The 18,756-nt window shown below is 36.0% G+C and overlaps 1 protein-coding gene across 2 annotated transcripts in view; it reads right to left on the minus strand.

Moving 5' to 3' along the window:
• Positions 1–18,756, minus strand: part of ANLN (anillin, actin binding protein) — a 28,770-nt gene that overhangs the window by 3,982 nt on the left and 6,032 nt on the right. The window contains exons 5-23 of one of the 2 annotated variants that reach the window (XM_027451434.3): positions 18,119–18,341; positions 16,982–17,175; positions 16,749–16,856; positions 16,095–16,215; positions 15,134–15,250; positions 14,377–14,603; positions 13,662–13,813; positions 13,200–13,347; positions 12,438–12,573; positions 11,942–12,124; positions 9,863–9,989; positions 8,878–8,926; positions 8,742–8,798; positions 7,296–7,334; positions 6,942–6,963; positions 5,803–5,915; positions 4,133–4,186; positions 2,142–2,228; positions 528–635 (exon numbers count right to left, since the gene is read on the minus strand). In XM_027451434.3, the coding sequence (XP_027307235.1) occupies positions 528–635; positions 2,142–2,228; positions 4,133–4,186; positions 5,803–5,915; positions 6,942–6,963; positions 7,296–7,334; positions 8,742–8,798; positions 8,878–8,926; positions 9,863–9,989; positions 11,942–12,124; positions 12,438–12,573; positions 13,200–13,347; positions 13,662–13,813; positions 14,377–14,603; positions 15,134–15,250; positions 16,095–16,215; positions 16,749–16,856; positions 16,982–17,175; positions 18,119–18,341 (2,265 nt within the window). The remainder of the gene's footprint in view (positions 1–527; positions 636–2,141; positions 2,229–4,132; positions 4,187–5,802; positions 5,916–6,941; positions 6,964–7,295; positions 7,335–8,741; positions 8,799–8,877; positions 8,927–9,862; positions 9,990–11,941; positions 12,125–12,437; positions 12,574–13,199; positions 13,348–13,661; positions 13,814–14,376; positions 14,604–15,133; positions 15,251–16,094; positions 16,216–16,748; positions 16,857–16,981; positions 17,176–18,118; positions 18,342–18,756) is intronic. The other variant, XM_027451435.3, reaches the window with a different exon arrangement.

Below are 18,756 nucleotides of genomic sequence, written 5' to 3' on the forward strand. Positions count from 1 at the left end.
TTCTGCAAGAACTATTTAAACCTACCAGTTTCAGCTAGTGTGGGAGCTGCAAGAAAACAACTGCAAACAAGATAGTCTGTAATTACATCTATACTTTTACAATATAGAAGGATTTTCCAGTCTCATTCTTCACCACATTGAAAACTAAAGTCAGTGTTCGGTATAAAGATTAGGCCAGCTGGAAGCAACTTGCTGTACAACCCTGATCGATTTCAATTAAGTAATCTCTAGATTAGTCTTTTGACAAATATAATGGAAAGCCATAAAACTAAGAGGAAAATTGAAAATGGATTTTCCTCCAATTTTCTTCTTCCCCACCAGATACGGTCAATTTCTAAGTTTGCCCTGGTTTAGGTCATATTTATGACAAGTCTCCTCCATTCCCCAAAAAAACTTTAAGAGTCTGAATCTCATGCTTTGCGTACAGTTACCTGAAACCTAAAGTATTTGCTGTCTTTAAAAGTGATCAGTGAATTGCATAGCGTACTACAGAACTTTATAGGCTTGATCTTTATAAACAGCATTACCTTTCGTTTTTCATCATCTGGGTACGTCCAGTAAGATATACAGTTTCCAGAAAGTACACACCAGCGCCTATGCCATGCTCCAAATCCACTAACATCTTCAAACATAGTCTTAAAAAAAAAAAAAAAAAGGAAAAATATTATCACCTTCAGCTTGGTCTGTACTCAGCTATTTTCCCTACAGAGTGGGTCTGCAAGTACAACCCTTCATTGCAGTAAACTTAAAAGCAGGAAAAAATATACTGGGAGAAACTTCTATTAGTATATTTTCCAGACAGTGTAGAAAATGAGCTTACACTATTACTCTTAAGTTTGCAGCCTTCAGCTCAAAATGCACCTATCCCAGCTACTTTAAATGACTAGATTTTAATACTGACCATAGTAATCATTCTTATCATTTTAATACAATGGAGGGTTATTTATAGAAGATACTTTCTGCAGAGTTCACAAGACACGTACTAGTATAACACAAATTATTATGATTAGGTATATGAGTCATCTTTGACTTACAGGTCAGGATTACGAAGTGTATGTCTGGCTATTCTGCAGGCTACATTCAGGAGTCCAGTCAGTTTAAATCAATTTTAATTGTTTGTGTTGGCAGTTTATTTTATTAGATGCTGTATTACATCAATTTCAAGGCCCATTTCCTTGGTATTGAAATGGAAAGTTTAGTATCTACCTTCTATCCCTGATCCCTCTTGAACTTACACAGAACATTTTCTTCCAATTAAATTAAGTGTTGCGTTTTCCCCTCTTTGTAATTCATACTATATATTTTTAATGGCACAGGGTGTTTGCAAACCCTCACTCTGAAAAATTTAATATGCACACCATTCTCCAGGTCTCACATATTGTATAGTAAAAGTAAACACATACTTTATAATCCATGCACAAAAATATGGGATAGCAAACAATCCTGTTAAATGTTTGCATCTAATCAAAGTTGAAGAGACTTCATTACGTAAAAGGAAAGGAGACAGAACTGCTTAAAAAAAAAAAAAAAAGAAATTTTGCCTTATGAATACACTAGAGTAACAGTAAAGTTTAATGTTTTGCTGAATTATTTTCATAGCACATTTACTGCCATCTGATGGATACAAGCTTAACAGCGCCATCCATTAGGCTCAGGTGCTCTTTATGCAAGTCCAGCTTTAAAAGACAGAACTGCTTAAGATGTTTCACAAAAAGTAGCGTAGCTTCCTTGTTAAGTTAAAGTATGTTCAAACAGTGAGGAAAACCTCTTTTGATCGAAATAATTTTTACAAGACCAAAAAGAATCCAAGATACCTTGTAAGAGTTTCTGGCAGGGAAATTAGAATCTCATCTCATGACACACAGACTACAGCAAAAAGGGAGTTAACTCAAGTTCAGAGTAACAGGGAAACTGTTTACAATAAAAACACACCAACGAAAATTTTAGTAAGAGGCGACAGTACTAAAGATAGCTTTAATTTATGCTGCCTTAGAATATAAACTAGGAAAGTGTGGGGATTTAGTTCAGGAAGAAAAATCTTAGTTAAGATTCACTACCACAAATGCATGTGTGAAGTTAAAATAGTGACTATATTTAGTAAGACTTATTTCCGAGGAAGGAATTTGAAGTGAATATCTTACCAAGAACCCTTTTTCCTCCACAGAAGAGTCCACTTGGCATTTTAACTTTAGATAAATATGACCTTCCAAAGGAGACAAAACAGGAACCTGCAAAAAAGTAAAACAATTAGTCATTTGATTTTGACACCTCTCAACATCTACTCTACCAGCTCAAGCAAGTCACCTGCACCAGAAAGTTAGCACTGTCTTGTTCTGAGGATCCGCAGCCAGAAAGCAGTGATCAAGCAGGACAGTAATAATCAACAATTCTTTCAAGTTCATTGACAAGCTTTAAGATTTATTAGTTTGCTCAGGATATATGCACAAGCATACCTCTGTCTAGAAGCAACAGGCATGTTGGATGTTGGTTATAAACCAACAAGCAAGGTTAGAAAAACACATGGCAGCAGTCCACATCCTACAAGCTTCTGCCTCAGTTTGACATTAAGCTGCTTAAAAAACAAAGTGGGTTTAAACACGATTGGTACTTGGATGACATAAGCATTTCTGGTAGATACTGATGTTGTAGTGCCTATTCAGAAAAATATTTGTACAATAAAACAATGCCTGGCAGGAGAGAAAGTAAAAGTAGCTCTTGACTGTCACTCAAGGTGTGTGACAGTCATACATATTCCATCAGGAAGTGTTACAAACACTCCAACGTGCAATAAAATACATTTCTAAATGAGGGCCTTATGGAATTTTTATCAATTCCCCAATTTTGTGTGTTCTGGATTCCTTTCTATTTTGTGTCAGACAGAAACACTTACTTGGATTATGAAGAGTTTACTAACTAAGAGTTGTGTGACAGTAAAGTAAAACTGTTGTATAGCAAATTGAACATTTCAGTTATGCAGAGCCTACGACACCATCACTAATTAAAAAAGGTCTCAGAACATCCTCCTGTACATGTAGTGTATGCATTACATTCTAGTCAACAATATATCCCTTTCAAAATGAAGTAGGGTGAAAGTAGTGAGAAGAAAGCAATATGTTGAATAAATAGCTAAATGAAGAGAAAACTGAAGTCCATGACTAGCCTAGCTTGCTTTCTGGTATGGTCATTCATATATACACCATAAAAATAAAGTTGGCTTACTGTCAAGGAAGATAATCTGCAATAAGACTCAAGATAACCCTCAAAATTTTGCAAAAAAAGTAATTTTCTTAAGAGAGCTTGAATTACAAGTAGAAGGTGATAGGCATTAAGCTTACACCTTAATTTTGTGAGAAAACATATAAAATCCTTTTTCTTCCGAGATCCACGCAGAGTTAGCTACATAAAGCTATTTTCAGAGATTAAAGAACAATTACTTCTTTTAAGCACATTAATTTACATAATTCCTAAAACCCCAAAAATACGTATACCAGGCAAAATATTTCAACTGCGTATTTGTATACAGATAAGAACCTCATTTTGATGGGCTTAATACTTTTAAAACTTTAGTTCTTTATGATCACTTTTTGCTTAAAATTTGCTTAAAAGTTGTATTCAAGCAAGGTCTTGACCAAATAAGGAAAAAGATTTAGCTCCTGAGCAATGTTAGTTTTCTTCAACAAGTTGAGTTAAACCAATATTTAGGCTGCTAGTGGATTTTCTATCAATCTCTGTCAACACAGTTAAAATTGGCTAATAAGTTCCATACAGCTCAACAAGAAACTGGCTTAAATTTCCTGGCTAACAAATTTTCAGAGAGACACTGATACGTTTTGAAGAGAAGCCCTTGTCTAGTCAACTAGGAAGACAAGAGACAAGCTAATTAAGGAAAAACCCTAGGGGTCTTAACTGAGTTCTGTCAGCATCCTTAGCATTGTACAATACAAGAAGTCAAATTCTTCGTATTTCTTTTTTAAGATTCCCAGCATCTTGTTATAAAAAAAGTGCTTACAAAGACATTAAGTATTCATTAGAATTTTTAAGAACTGCAAGAGAGTAGAGGGCAGACAGATGTAAGCAACATGCATCAGGAAGCAGTTTCCTATTTAGTTATAAACTAAGCAATCGTAGCAACCTTGTCCTGGAACATATAGCTCAATAGTTCTCTTTCCTCCCCTTCAAAATTCATCTAAGGAAAAAAGAAACACGCTCAATGTGGTCAGTACAAGGTTAAAGGTTTTTTTTGTTTGTTTTTGTTTTTTTTTGGGGGGGAGGGGGGGGAGGAAAGAAGTGTTACATGAGTGAATTTTGATCTGATCTACTCTGAATTTTAGCTGTGCATGACATAACTGGGAAGCATGAAACTCAAAACCCATTGAGTTGGCAGTTTATTTCATATTAGAAATGAGTGGAGCCAAGTTTAAGAGCAGCTGTTCAGTGCAAGCACAGGCCACAGCAAAACTGAAGCTTTGCAGAGGTCATAATTTCACGAAAAAGCTAACTGAAAATCTTATTCACAACTGTTTAAGTCATGCACCTGGAAGAAATTAACCAAATCACATTTTCATGTTTTCTCAAGAATCCTATTTGAACATTGTGTTTATACTATATTTTACTCATCCAGCCCAGTGTTCTGTCCTAAAGAGTAAACTAAAAAGGCTCAAATCTACATTGCCAAGTATAAAGTAAAAGCTGTTTTCCATGACACCCAGAGCAATGGGTTTTCAATAACCAAGTCACATGCAAAACGAGATCTGTGTGATCTATGAGATCTGTCTTGGTAAGGGGAATGTTTGTGCTGTAGAAACAAAGCTGCTACACAAATAGTAGCAGTACAATTCAACTATATGGTCTGCAGACTGTTTCAGTAAAGGAGTCTGCTTCTATACATATAAGTAAATCTGAAGAGCAAATTTGGATTATTCTGATCTCATTTTTAATCTTGTGCACAAGTCATCTCTTGTCTGAAGCTATAATTGCAATACTACTATCATCACAATAAGCTAATTAGTCTAGAAGAAAATTTCTTCTGACACTGCCATTTGGATAAAGTTGCAATTTAGTACTAGTACAGTCTGTTGCAGCTTCAAAATTAAATTAGCTTAGAATAGCTGCTAGCATAAACACCTATTAAAATAACATTTAGGTGCAAGATGTTATAAGGTTAGAGTTTACAATGAATGCAAGAATGTTTTTTTTTTTTTTTATAACTTTTAATGGTAAGAGCCAATACACATTGTTTAGACAGGGAACTAAGGTATAAAACTTGATAATGGCTCTCAAAAAATAAAGATAGTTTGTTTTGACAGATTTAATTGGGATGAGAGAAGAAACTTGTACTCCTAAAGAAACTTATACTCCTAACTACATTCACCTGGGAGTAACTTCATTATTAAACATACTAAATATACTTAGATACTTAATAATACAGTATTTAATATTTGATAGTAAAAGCAACAAGCAACATGAAGACTATGTAGCTGCATACATTAATTTTGTCAGTAACCAAACACATTCACTGTCTTTGCACAGATATACCATACGTTGGGCTACAGAGAAGAGCCAACACTTGTCATAACAAAGTTTTTTTTCTGTTGCATCTCAAAAAGACAGTTCAGTCATCTGAAGTTAATACAAGTAAAACCTGTGTATGTTTATATAGATACATACATGCACACAAACATCTATGTAGTGATTTCATTTCTAGAGCAGTAATTTTGCCTGGAAACAGTGAACTCAGGCTCATTCATTTCATTCTAATGTTATGTGATTATCTTTAGATTAGTAAACAGTAATTTCCATTACCTTTTCCAATGCAAATTTGGCATTTCCTACAGAAGACAATGATAGCTTGTGGGATCCAACAAGGATGAAATTAGTAGTGCGTACTGCATTAGGGCCACCTGGACTGGCCATGGCTGTGGAGAAAAGTTCAAGGCAAGTTGTAATACAACATGCAACTGAGATACTGCAGTGTGTAAGTGGCCACATATGTACTACCGTATAAATGCCCTATTCAGTACTCCAGAAGCACTCTTTGCAGTACAGCCCAGCAGCACATTCAGACAGGATCTTTATATACCCCATTGCTCAACAGCAGACCTTTTTTGTTTTTGTTAAAAAGCTTTGAAACATTTGCAAAGGATAAGATAATTCACTTTAAGAGATGTGAGGGGGACAGAGCACGCTCTAGGGCATACTACAGAGTACACATACTGTGCAACAGGGACTTGAAAAGAAGTCAAGAGATTTGGAAGTCAACACACTGCAGTCTTCCAGAACTCGCATGCCTGCATTTCTGTACCAATAGAAACAAGCCATATGGCTTAGACACAGGGATCAGAGAATCAGAGAATATCCCGAGTTGGAAGGGACCCATAAGGCTAGTTGCAGCAGCATTGTAGACATCTCAGTTAGCTCATGAGCTCCTTATTGCTACAATTTTGTACTAAAGCTAGCTCAAGTATGTCAAACTTACAAGGCAAACTTTGCCTAAAGTAGGCAAATGTATAACCCATTTTTAAGTGGTCAGAGAAACTCATAGATGCTATTCTCCTTCTTCCCAAGTGTCAGAAAAACACGTTAAAAACACTACATAAAAATACTTGATAATCTGTTCATATTTTCAAGAATCTCCAAGTTTTCTCTATATTACTTTGTTGATATGAGGCTCTAGTTTACATCTTAAAATTCATCTGATTCCATCACTTCAGGAACAGAATTTAAACTACAGTATCTGGTATCAGATGCATGATTTTGGTTTTGCAAAGAAGTTCCAAAAATAGTAACTTAGATATAATATTTAGCAATTTTAACTGGCAAACTGGCCTAATTCTACATTCGTTAAATATAATTATCATGGTACAAGTATCATTTATTAATACACCACTTTTGATAGTAATGTTATTATTTATCTTGATATAACATGCTTAGATTCTGCTTACCTGGAGTAAGAAGGGTGCTTTTCTAGAAAGAGAGAAAAACAAAAGCTTAGAGGGAAAATAGTTTGAGAATTCTACAGAACACTAAGATACATTGAGAGAAACTAGATTTGAAGTAATTGAAAAAAATGAAATCCAGATAAACATGTACCAACTGCATATTTCCAGCATCATCTATTCAGAGCTATTACCTATTTCTTGAGCTGATGCTGAAGACTTTGGCAGAAAGCTGCACAGTTTAGGTTCAAGTAAGGGACACAAGAAGCCTGTTATAGGCACAATCTTATTAAGTATGGGAATACAGCCTTTGGAAGTAGTCGTATTTAGAGCTTGTTACAATATTACATTCATACTTACCGAGGTAATAGATGTTAATAATCTCTTTGGAGTGATAACCTGCAAAAAAGAAAAAAGACACACAATGAATGCATTTGGATTTCATGGTACTTACGTTGTCCATTACATTAACATGAAAATTAGACTTTAAGGCTTATCATCTAAATCAATTTTGAAAACATACTAGCTCTTTTTATAAGTCTTGTTTTTTGAACCCAAAGTGACTATAGTGACTTTCAGTGGAAAAAATACTATGCATCAAAGATGTACTGCAGAAAAGTTTATACTAGTCTATCGCATACTTAACATGTATCTGAGAAAGCAATGTTGGTAGACCTTTTTCTTTTTTGCAGCATGGCTTCAAAGTTACATTTGTCTATTAAAGATAGATATTAACAAGTACAGAGATGTTCAGTGTGCTACTGCTGTACGTTATCTATACTTCCAGGTGAAAGTCCCCAAGTTTGAAATGAGACTGTATATTAAAAATGAACTAGAATTATGTATGCATCTATTCTTGAACCTGAAAGACAAATATAATAATATTGTCAAAAAGCAGCTACAGTATGCCATCAGCCCCACATTAGCTACTACCTTGAGTGCCACAAAAACATTCAGTATTAAGTGAAGATTTCTGTGAACTAAGACACAGGATAGAAAAACCCCAGACTTCAAACTGGTTTTATTGGGGGATAGGTGGAAGCACATTTTCACTGCAATATGGAAGTAAAAATTTAAGGAATGTACTGTTCTCAGAGACAGGATTTTAAGCATTCATCCCATTTTCTTTGGAGAATGCTCAAGTTCCTCATTTTTACCATGAGACATCTTAACAAGGAGGAAATGGGACCTAAAACTGTCAAAGCACTATGTGCCCAACTGTTGGAACGGCAAGCAGAAAGTCACCTCCAGTGAGGTGCTGGCTTGTTTTGGGTCACAAAGCCTTAATGAAGCACGAGCAGTTGAAGTGTGTGTGCTATGAAGGCTGAAGCATTTACTTCCAATGCACTATTAAAACTTTTGCTTTAGAAATAAGCACCTTATAAGCTTTTACTTAAGGCTGGAAAGAAAAAAAGCATTATAGTTGACCAATAGAACTTTTAAGACAAATCAAACTGCAGGGTAGGGCATACTGACTTATTCTCCATTTTACTTAAATTCCATAAGGGTAAATCGTTATCAAGGGCAACCACACTTATTAAATAAAAAGTCTGCAAAGCACAGCATTTTGCAGAATTAATAAGACTGTCTCCCCAAATGGATTTCAGATTCAAAGTGCTGAAGGTCCAACCCACTGATAGCTGCAGGACTCTTTAACCCATCTGTTATTGCAGATGTTACATAAAAGAACAAGAAGAGTGAAAGCAACAGATTGTCTAAAACTATTAGTCAGTTATCCCTGAAAACTGCAGTCATCTTAGTGTACCTTCTGTTGAAATACAACAGTGATTTTCATGTTCCATTTACCTTAGATTTGTTTGCCTTTTTCCTTTTATCTGTGCTTGCAACTTCTTTTCTCTGCACCTGTAAGGCAAGAAGGTATTAAGAAAGCATGACACATCATTCTCCCTTATGTATCCTCTTGACAGAGACTGATACATACCAAACTGTAAACTTCTAGATTTATTTCAAAGTCATTTGACACATCATGCCTAAAAGGGAGAAGTGGAAAACAAGTTAAACTGCAGACTGCAACAAAGAAGGCTTTTTTGTTGTTATTAAGCGTTACTCATTGCTTCTTCCCTCCTCCTGTTCCCTAAAACTCTGCAAGGAGTAACTAGGAATATCTAGGTTCTACTCAAAGAAGCTTAGTTTGACTATTGGTCAGCACTACCACTCTTACTAGTAAGCCCTTGTTTGTTCGTTCCTACAGGTCAATAGGGATGTCTGAAATCCTTTCACTTCTGCAATACTACTCCCCAGTGCAAGCAGCATTGCTATTCCTAAAACCCCAAGGTTTACTACCTCAAGATGCTTTCTAGAACTCCAAGAACAAAAGTGAAGAAGGGTAAGGGGTAAAAAGAATACATCTACCATTTCTCAAAATGCACTCCTTCAGTCCACTGCTGGCCCACATTTCCACAAAGAAAGACTGCTTTCTAAATGAGTGTACTGGACTTTAAAAGTGAAGTGTTTTTTGTTGTTGGTGGTCTTTTTTTTTTTTTTTTAAAAAACAAACCAGCCATTTGAATTTACATTCTTTTAGCTAACATTTGAGAACTGAAGCTTTAGTTTTAACAATACTATTTTTGAGATACCAAAACCAAATAGCTATATAAAGTGTTAGTTGCTGCAGAAGAAACACTATCTCAGAGAGCAATTTATTCATCATTAGAGGTTCTAGGGGCTAACAATCATAGAAAAAGCAAGAGACAAATTAGCTGATGAATGTTGGAATAAATCTAGATTACTCTTTTCAAGAGTACATTCTAGCTATTTCTTAAGTCTAGAAAAACTCATACCACAAGGCCTCACCCTATTTTTTTGCAGAATAAAGCATTCTTATATAAAAATGTTATTGAAAATATTCATATATGCTCCATCAGAGATGGAACTGGCTCCAGAAGTGTCTTTACACTTATACTTACATAGTAAACATTGTAGTAAAAGTAAGAGCATCTCCAGTCAGGGAGCTGGCGGTGCTTGCTAATGGAGTTGCAACTACATTTTCTGCTCCAGATCTCAGTATTATCACATAGTAGTAGTTTGCTGCTTCTGTAAATATGTTTCAGATTTAGATGGTTTTGTTAGCAAAAGTTGTCCAAGTATCTAAAGAAATCTAGAGTACCACACTGCCATTAAATATGCCTCTGTTTCATTCCTATTCCAAATTTGTATTTACTTGAGATTCACTTAAAAAAGTAATTCTGAAAACAAGTTATTTTTCCTAATGTGTCCACTACTGAAGTCACCTTCACAGAATTCACAAGTGCATTATGGCCTGGTGCATCTCAGGCCAGACCTACACTACCCAGTACATAAGAGGAAGATCTTTCAGTCAGACTGAGAAATTAATCTTAGTTCATTATTCCCTAGGCCTACCAGCTTAACCACACATCAGCTTTTACTTTTTTTTGCCCATTCGCATAATTTTCAGTCCTGTGAATGAGCTTGTTGTCCAGGCAATCAATTTCCCTAACTTTGCACACAAGGAAAAAGACTACAAGAGCATATCTCAGTAGTGTCAGATGACTTGAAGGTTTGGTGTTTGTGCACCAAGTTGATGCATTGCATAATGTCACGTTAAAAACAAAACAGCTTGGTTGGTCTGTTACATAGGACAAGTCAGCTTTCAGAACAAGTGGTCTGCAGTCCAGTAAGCATCAGTTTGTAAGCTTTATAGCTGACATTCTCTTTGGAGATAATGATACATAGAGTTTGTTCTGGTGCACAGTATATAGCAAATGCTGCACTTCCAGAATACAATTTTGATGACAAGTAATTCTTAGTTGTTTGTTTAGGCAATTCAGTTGCAAGAATTACTGAAAATAAACTTTTGTAACCATTAAAGAGATTTTTCTATAAACGCAGATAAATTCTCTCATACAACAAAAACTATACCGGTGTCAGAAGGTTAAATGGAAATACCAGACATAATCTATGTTTTTTGTAATATAAAATATATTTTTAATATCTTCAAATATGTATTTCATAGCATAGTTAAAAAGAAAGCAAGAAATGCTACATATGAATTCATAAGAAGTTCTGGAAAAAGTATTAAATAAGAAATGTCCAATGACTTTTGCTCTCAAATTTTAGTGAAGTAAGAAGTATGACCCTGTTAGAACCCAGCTACAATCAAGTTTCACATCATTACAAAAAAAGCACTTATTGCAGCCGTGCAGATTCTTTAAACAATCACTTGACAAAGAAGCTTACTAAGGTCCAGAGACTATCCTGGAACAAAGATATTCTTCTCAGAAGAGTGGTCAAGCATTGGAACAGGTTGCCCAGGGAGGTGGTGGAATCACTGTCCCTGGGGGTGTTCAAGGAAAGGTTGGACATGGTGCTGAGGGACATGGTTTAGTGGGTGACAGTGGTAGTAGGATGATGGCTGGACCAGGTGATCTTGGAAGTCTTTTCCAACCCTAATGATTTTTATGATTCCCAGATACTATTCCAAAACAAAAGAAAAAATACCCACCTTAATGACTTAAATATAGCAGATAATAGATAACTGATATTTATAAATTAGAGTATTTTGGGGTGTTAACAGGACAAAAAAAAATATTTAGTCACTGTTTCAGAGTACCTCAGAAGTCAGAATTTACATAATGATATTTAGTACTAGACTTGCATCCATGGAAAAATCCCAAGGCAGTAAGAAAGGCCTAAGTTTTACTCCCTTCCCAACAAGTTAGAAAAATAAGTTTCCATGGTTCTTTAAGACTGGGCTGGGGAAAGTCACTCTAATGTCTTTTGAGCATCACAAGCCAGAAGATGATGACACTAAGGAGACCAGGGGGAAAAAAAAATATATTGCAAACTTAGCCAAAAACAGACTGATTAAGTGTACTTGCTAAGTTTTCTATTGCACCCAGAGTTCTGAGGAGCACCAACACACAGGACTAGAAAAAAAAGCAAACAAGAAGAATAAAGCAAATCTATGTAGGAAAATTGGGAAAACACTGGAGAGAAGGTGTGTAACTTTCAGTTGCTACTCTTACCTGGTTTTTGAACTGTGCCACAAACAAAGTCTGCTTTTAGAGGTAGACGCATCTCTGAAATAGAAACAGATCCCCTGGATGGAGTAAACTCAGAAGATGTGGAAGCAGCTTTATTCCTTTTAAGAAGAGGTCCCTCACTCTTCAGTTTATTTAATTCTTCCAACAAAGCAGTTCTCTTCTCAGCTGTGTAGAGAAATTCATGAATTGTAGTTGTAAGAGGGTAAGTAGTACTGAACATAAACTTTTTTAAAACCACAGGTATGCAAAATGCAACATAAATGTTAATCACCTTTCAAAGAAGTAGGAATATTTGGGACAAGAAAGATCAGAAGTATTTCCCTGCCTACTGTAAAAATTGAGACAATAGATGTTTTCGTCTCTTTTTCCACATTAAGAGCTATAGATAGGCAAGTAACATCATAAATGGATTTTTTAGACTACAGTTCTTCTGAGTGTTCACACACTAAAAAAATCTGACTTGCATCTGAAAACCTACTTGCAAAGAGAAGTAGTCTCTCTGCTTCCGCTTCCTCTTGAGACCCTTTTCCATGTTCTTCATCAAAACAGCAATTCAGAGCTTGGCTGGCTTGATAAATCACTGTCTGCTGCATGTTAATCTCATTATTAAGCTCCTATAGTAAAACAGGGATTGAAATAATTAGAAAGAAACAGCTTTACAGTTATGTCAAAAAAAATGAAGCTGAATGCCTTGAGACTTAGATTTCGGCTATGCTTTGGAAAAGTTACAGAAATAAACCACAAAAAACCTTGCAGCTTACAGTTTTACTTCTGCAAACAAATAATTCCAGCTCAACTTTATTCTACCCCAGAGGTAATTTAAATATGGTGGTGAGTATATGTGTTATATCCAGGATAGTTTTCCGTTTGACCAGTGGCAGCAGCAGCTAAACAGAAAATCAGCAGCATACACGATGAGGCACCAGTGAAGATCAGAACATTGCCTACTGAAAGAACGTGGCTGTGAATCCTGTCTGAATCAGAGACGACAAAACATAATTCCCCATCCTCTTTTCAAAACAATGTCTTGTTTTCTTCAGACAAGTACTTTATAGCGTGATCCTATTAAAGGATGCATTAGCTCATTAAGTTATGTTGTATGATCCCATGCTATTAAGCCTTTACGCACGACAACCTAATTTAACATACTACTTGAAACAGCAAGTGTTCTGGTCATTTGAAGGTTGAATTAGGTTAAGAAATATTACATCAGCAGAAAGATTTTAAAAACATTAGATACCTGCATCTTCTTTTTGATATTGATTTGATCAGATGGCCCATTCTTTTTTGTTTCTAGTTTGGAAGCAACATCTTCTTTGCGAACAATGACTTGCTTTATTGAAGGATGATCAATTTCTTTAAGTCTTTGAGATCTATATGCATCAACACTTTTAAAACAAGGAACAGCGTTAAATGCATTTTGCATACTTGCCAAGTATCTTTATACATACACACTTATTTATGCACCTACATACATATATCAGTCAGTATTTTCCATTGTGATTAAACAATTTAAAAAGAAAAGTATTTAACTCATTTTAAATTTAAGCAACAGATCACAGAGGTGACCTTTGGTAAAGGCTGAGAACTTTAAGAAGCTTCTTTTGTAGTTTAAGCAGTTTAACTCTTCCACTAGAAGAGTTAAAAAATGCCATGCGGCATCTTAACTCATTTACTTACAGAATCTTTTCTATTTTATTACCTATACAGGAGGTTGCGATCTTCTGACGTAGAGCTAATACTGTCTCCAGATTCTGCCCTGGGGACTTTAGTCCTTTGGAACTTATCAGACTTCAGACTTACATCACTGACACTGCTATCTGCACCGGTTGACTTAGAAGGAGAAACAAAGGCCTAGGGAGATGAAAGAGTTGTATTACAAATATCTGTTCATGTTAATCATGACGTATTTCCTCCTACCTTTATAAGTTTTATGATTACATATATGCCGTACTTTTAGAGGAAGCAGAACACTATTTAAGCAGATAGTTTACAAATATTTCCTAGGATGAAGGGGGCACTGCTTTTGTTTTTTAAAGATGCTGATAGATCAACTTCCAGCACTTTTCACCATTAGCTCTCAAACTAGTCCAGTTAAATAATTAAGATCTTTGCTAGTAACTGCTTCATTGAATGCATGCATACAAGTCCAGTGTGAGTAATAGATCTATATATTAAAGCTTGATTTAGCAAAAGCTAAATCACTTGTTTAGCACAGCAGGTGCTATTTTATTTCCAGAGGGAAAAAAAAAAAAACACTTCAGAAGTTTTAACTTATTATGCTGTCACTAGCAAAGCATCGTTTGACTTTAGTATTTGCCCAGGTATCACAATACACTAAAACATAACCATTCACAAGCAAGCATCACATCTCTTGAAAACAAAGAAGCCCTTCCCCACCTCCCAAGAACTCTCACCTCTGGACCAACAGATTCCACTAGAGGAGTTAACAGAGACATTGATGAAATATTTAGTGACTCTTCCTGCTCGTCCTCATCACTTTCACCTTCTAGGCTCATGCTCATTTCTTTCTTCAGCTTTTCTATATCTGGACCATCCTCTTGAAGAATTTCAAAGATTTCACTTATCACTTTTGAGCTATTCATTTCATCATCCACACTCATTTCAACTTCACATACATCATCTGAAAACGGATGTATAAAGAAATATTAGTAGCATCAAGACAGTATTTCTGTTTATATAAGACTTAAGAGTTGACAGAACAAACCAATCATTTTCACTTTTCAAGCAAGATCAATTTAAAAGCACTATAGTCAGGCAAGTAGAATCCTAAATTTTACTTCCATCCTCATTTTACATACTATTAGCCCTTAAGTTGCATAATTCCCCAATGGGGGTACAGAGAAGCAAAACAGAGATGCACTTGTTAGACAAGTTTCAACATTTCAACTCAAGCAAATCTGAAACTGCAGTCTCCCATAGTACACTAGTTATTGCTGTCCTTTCCCAGATGTTTACCATCAGTTTTGGTATTTATTGAAGACAAGAATTATGACAGATTTACATAAAACAAGTCAGGAAACCAATTACAAAGCATATACACATGTCAGCAAATGTAGAGAATTCATTATTCAGACCTGAAAGACATTAACACTGGTGGACAAGTGAGAACAGATAGCTAAGCACATTAATATGCATCTAATCAATACAAACCATTCCGTTTCTCAGCAAGTTGTTCAAGTTGAGGGACAGATACCGCTTTTACAGGGCTCTTTGGCTGAGTTGTTTCCACAGGACTGGAATTATCAGCCTCTTCACATTTAGGAGCATCTGAGAAGTTCAAAGAAGTCAGTAAAAGATTGTCTAGCCTTTTGTTTTATGTATTTAAAGTACTGAGATTTGGAAGATTCTTAACGTAGCTGACAACTTACAAAAACACTACTAAGTCAAGTTACGTTGCTGTCAAAACGAGTACCAGAATACACATCCTCCACAACCAGCGCAGCTAAACTTCTGTATCATCAGAAAATTGATAGTATGAGAAAAATGCTGAAGACATAGCAGAGTGCAACCACTCCAGCAAAATAGAATTGCAACAAAAAACTCCACACCCAAGCCCAACCTAAAAGCAGCATATTATTCTGCATTTATAGACACGTGTTTGAGAGCCTGTTTGCCCATAAAGTGTATAAGCAGCATTTAAAGAAGTTCACTGTTTTCAAAGAACTCAGGGCTCGTCCACTCACTGAACATCAGATAGGATGTCATAAGCGTCTCAATTTTTTATATCTCCTACTAAAATAATTAATGTCATAACAGGATACTGACAAGGGAAGAGTTTGTGTAAGTTCAGATACTCAGGTACAGTGTAAATGAAGCCTGTAACTGGCCCTTCTCACGCACTGTCTAAACTCAGCATACATGAAGATGTGAAACATCAGTAAACCTACTCAGCAAGGCAGTCTGCCTTGCCAACCCTTCAAGCAATACAGGGGTACAGAATGCCATTGTATGAGATTTTTATGAGAAGACTTAGGCAAATCAGCAACCAAATAAGGTCATACTGAGGTCCAGTTCCAGACATCGGTACTACTACCCTCTTTATCCACGTATGAATGCTAAGGGCAATGCTTCAGTCCAGTATTAACCACAGACAGACAGTGGCAGTTCTCACCTGAAGATTCTACACTGGGAGAATTTGGTGGCCTGTCATCTGCTGGTATGTCTTCAGCTGATCCAGAAGCAGTGGCATAGGAATGAGGAGAACGTTTTGGACTAGCTTGAGATGGGCTATCCTGCAAAAAACAAGAATATAGTATGTTCAGGGGCCAGTGTTCAAAGTGACTAACAAATACTGCCTGAGACAAACTCGTTGTAGTACCTGCTAGAATAAAAAAAAAAAAAAAGTTACCTATTCAATATCAAGAAAGACCCTAAATAAGAAAGTCAGATGAAGTAGTAAATACAAAATTGAGTGGTTGTGTGAAGAGCTTCTAGGATGGTCTTTTTTGGGGTGGGGAAGACATAATATTTATATATTAAAAATAAGCCCACATTTCTTACATAAGATAAGTAGTAGCACACTAGCCATCAAAAATAACTATTCAGCTCAAGTCAGTATCACTTGTCTCTAACCGATTCTATTAGAGGAAAAAATCCAGTGCTTCATTTATAATCATACAGTGTACTTGAGGAGCAGTCTTGTGTAGCCTGGGTACTTATAAAGCTTAGATTTTCATCTTTTATCTACATTTGTGCCTCTACCTCCATGTTCAGAACACGTAAAAGCAATTCACACATCTTCTGACGCATGCAGCTAGCACATTACCATTTTAGCTTCTGGAAGTTTTCTCTTCGAACTTTCACTTCTCTCTGCGCCCCACAGATTGCCCCTGTCAAACCGGCCACGAATACATGCAAGTTCTCGTTCACGTTCCTAAGCAGATAAAAGGGGGTAGGTGAAAAGTTGACAGGTTTAAGACATTGAAACAGTTCATATTCCTCAGGCAGGTGGAATCTTCCTCAAGCTTAAGTACAAGCTATGAAGGTAGCAAGTCATACCTGCTTAAGCTGAAGCGCTAAACTGGCAGTAGAGGAATTTTCATTTTGTTTGAGAAGCCTTTCCTGGATTGTCCGTGTATTTGGAGTGACAATGGGTGTTCTGTACCCTGGTGTATTCGTAGCAGGACTGCGTGCACTATGCTCTTGACAGCGTTCTCCAAAGCGTTCCAGGAAGGGCTTAATTCCTGTTCCCCCTGCAGGAACAGTTATCTTGCTTAAAAGAAACTCAAACGGAAGTCACAACAGTTTTATATCCCACTGAAGGTTCTCAATGAAACAATTAAGATATAATACTAAGAGCTCTAAAGGAGACATTTTATACAAGCCAAACTTGAAGTGCCAGTCACTACTATAAGAGAACACTGAAGTTATTAAAGCAGCAAATTAGAGCAAATAGATGTCCTTCTCTTTCTAAGTTCCACATCCAATACACCAGTTTATTACTCCAATTGGTCTGTTTTTTCCAGTATTTACCCTAAACCAACCTCATTTACATCTTTCATCTGAACAAGCATCCTACAACATAAGGGGGATACATTGTTTGAAATCCACTTCATTTTCTTGAGCTTATCCTTAATTGTCTGCATATCTAGAGACACGCACTTCCTCTACTAGCCCTCATTTCAAGGAGTTCAGGCTGCCAGTCTACATTTCTAACCCAGCAAGCAGTTGAATGTAAAACTGGGGAAGATCACTTGTTCTAACACCAGTGCTGTCACTGAAAGGAAAGATACTATACAAAATTAGAGTATCTACATGGCCATCAAGAATGGAAGTATTTACTTTTGATTTCTTCTAACATACACATGCTCTTTCTTTTATCTACAGGATACTTGTTATAACCAACAATTGCAAATAAGTTTTAAATAGTCTGAACTAATGTTAGTGGTATATATTTTTACATAAAGAAGAGTTGGATTGTTTTTGCTTTCAAGAGTTATTAAAAATACATCCAAAAATACCCTTGCAAAATATGGAAGCTGTACAACTTCTGATTATCATAGACTCCTTCAGTACTTTCCTGGAGTTATATCAGATAGTGTACATTTCGTGCTGTTACTATAAGTTAACTAGCATGTAGTTTTTCCAACACAGGTGGTTTGAACAAAGATTCATTGCAGCTGAAAGACAGCTTACCTGGTGTTGTGGGTTTATCCTTAGGTTCGAGTTGCACATGTGTTCCTTTGACTGGCTCTTCTTTGGACTGAACCGGTTGAGACAAAGTTGATTTTACTGGTTGTGTAAGTTTTTCAGTTTTCTGAGGGCTGCAGGGTTTCTCTATTAGTGGCCGTTGTACTTCAGATTCCTTAGGAGTGGGAACAGTGATGCTCAAGGATTGTGTTATAAAATTATTTGAATCCTTAACCAGAAAAATAAAAGGAATAACATTAAAGTGTGACTGTACAATCATTCTCTGAGGATGAAAATGAAAGAAAACATTCTGCACAGCACGCTATATGTTTTATATTCCTTCACAAATAGAAAGAACTGACAAAATGTTGTACAATGTTTAAAGCATCTTGCTGCAGTGTTTCAAATTGTTCCAGTATTTGATTCCATTATTTTTTTGCCAGCTAGGTCAGGTAGTTTCTCATGTTTCCCTAAACAGGATAAGGCATTATTATTGCCATTTCATAAAAGGAAGAATAAGCATTTGGCACTATTAATTTCAGCAGGCTGTCTGAATTTCTATACCGCATTAATATTTAGAGTTTCAGACAATTAACTATACGAAGTTATAGTGAAACCCCCAAAGGTTACTTGTTACCTTAAGA

The sequence above is a fragment of the Anas platyrhynchos genome, chromosome 2 (genome assembly GCF_047663525.1).
Source record: "Anas platyrhynchos isolate ZD024472 breed Pekin duck chromosome 2, IASCAAS_PekinDuck_T2T, whole genome shotgun sequence".
Lineage (NCBI taxonomy): Eukaryota > Metazoa > Chordata > Aves > Anseriformes > Anatidae > Anas > Anas platyrhynchos.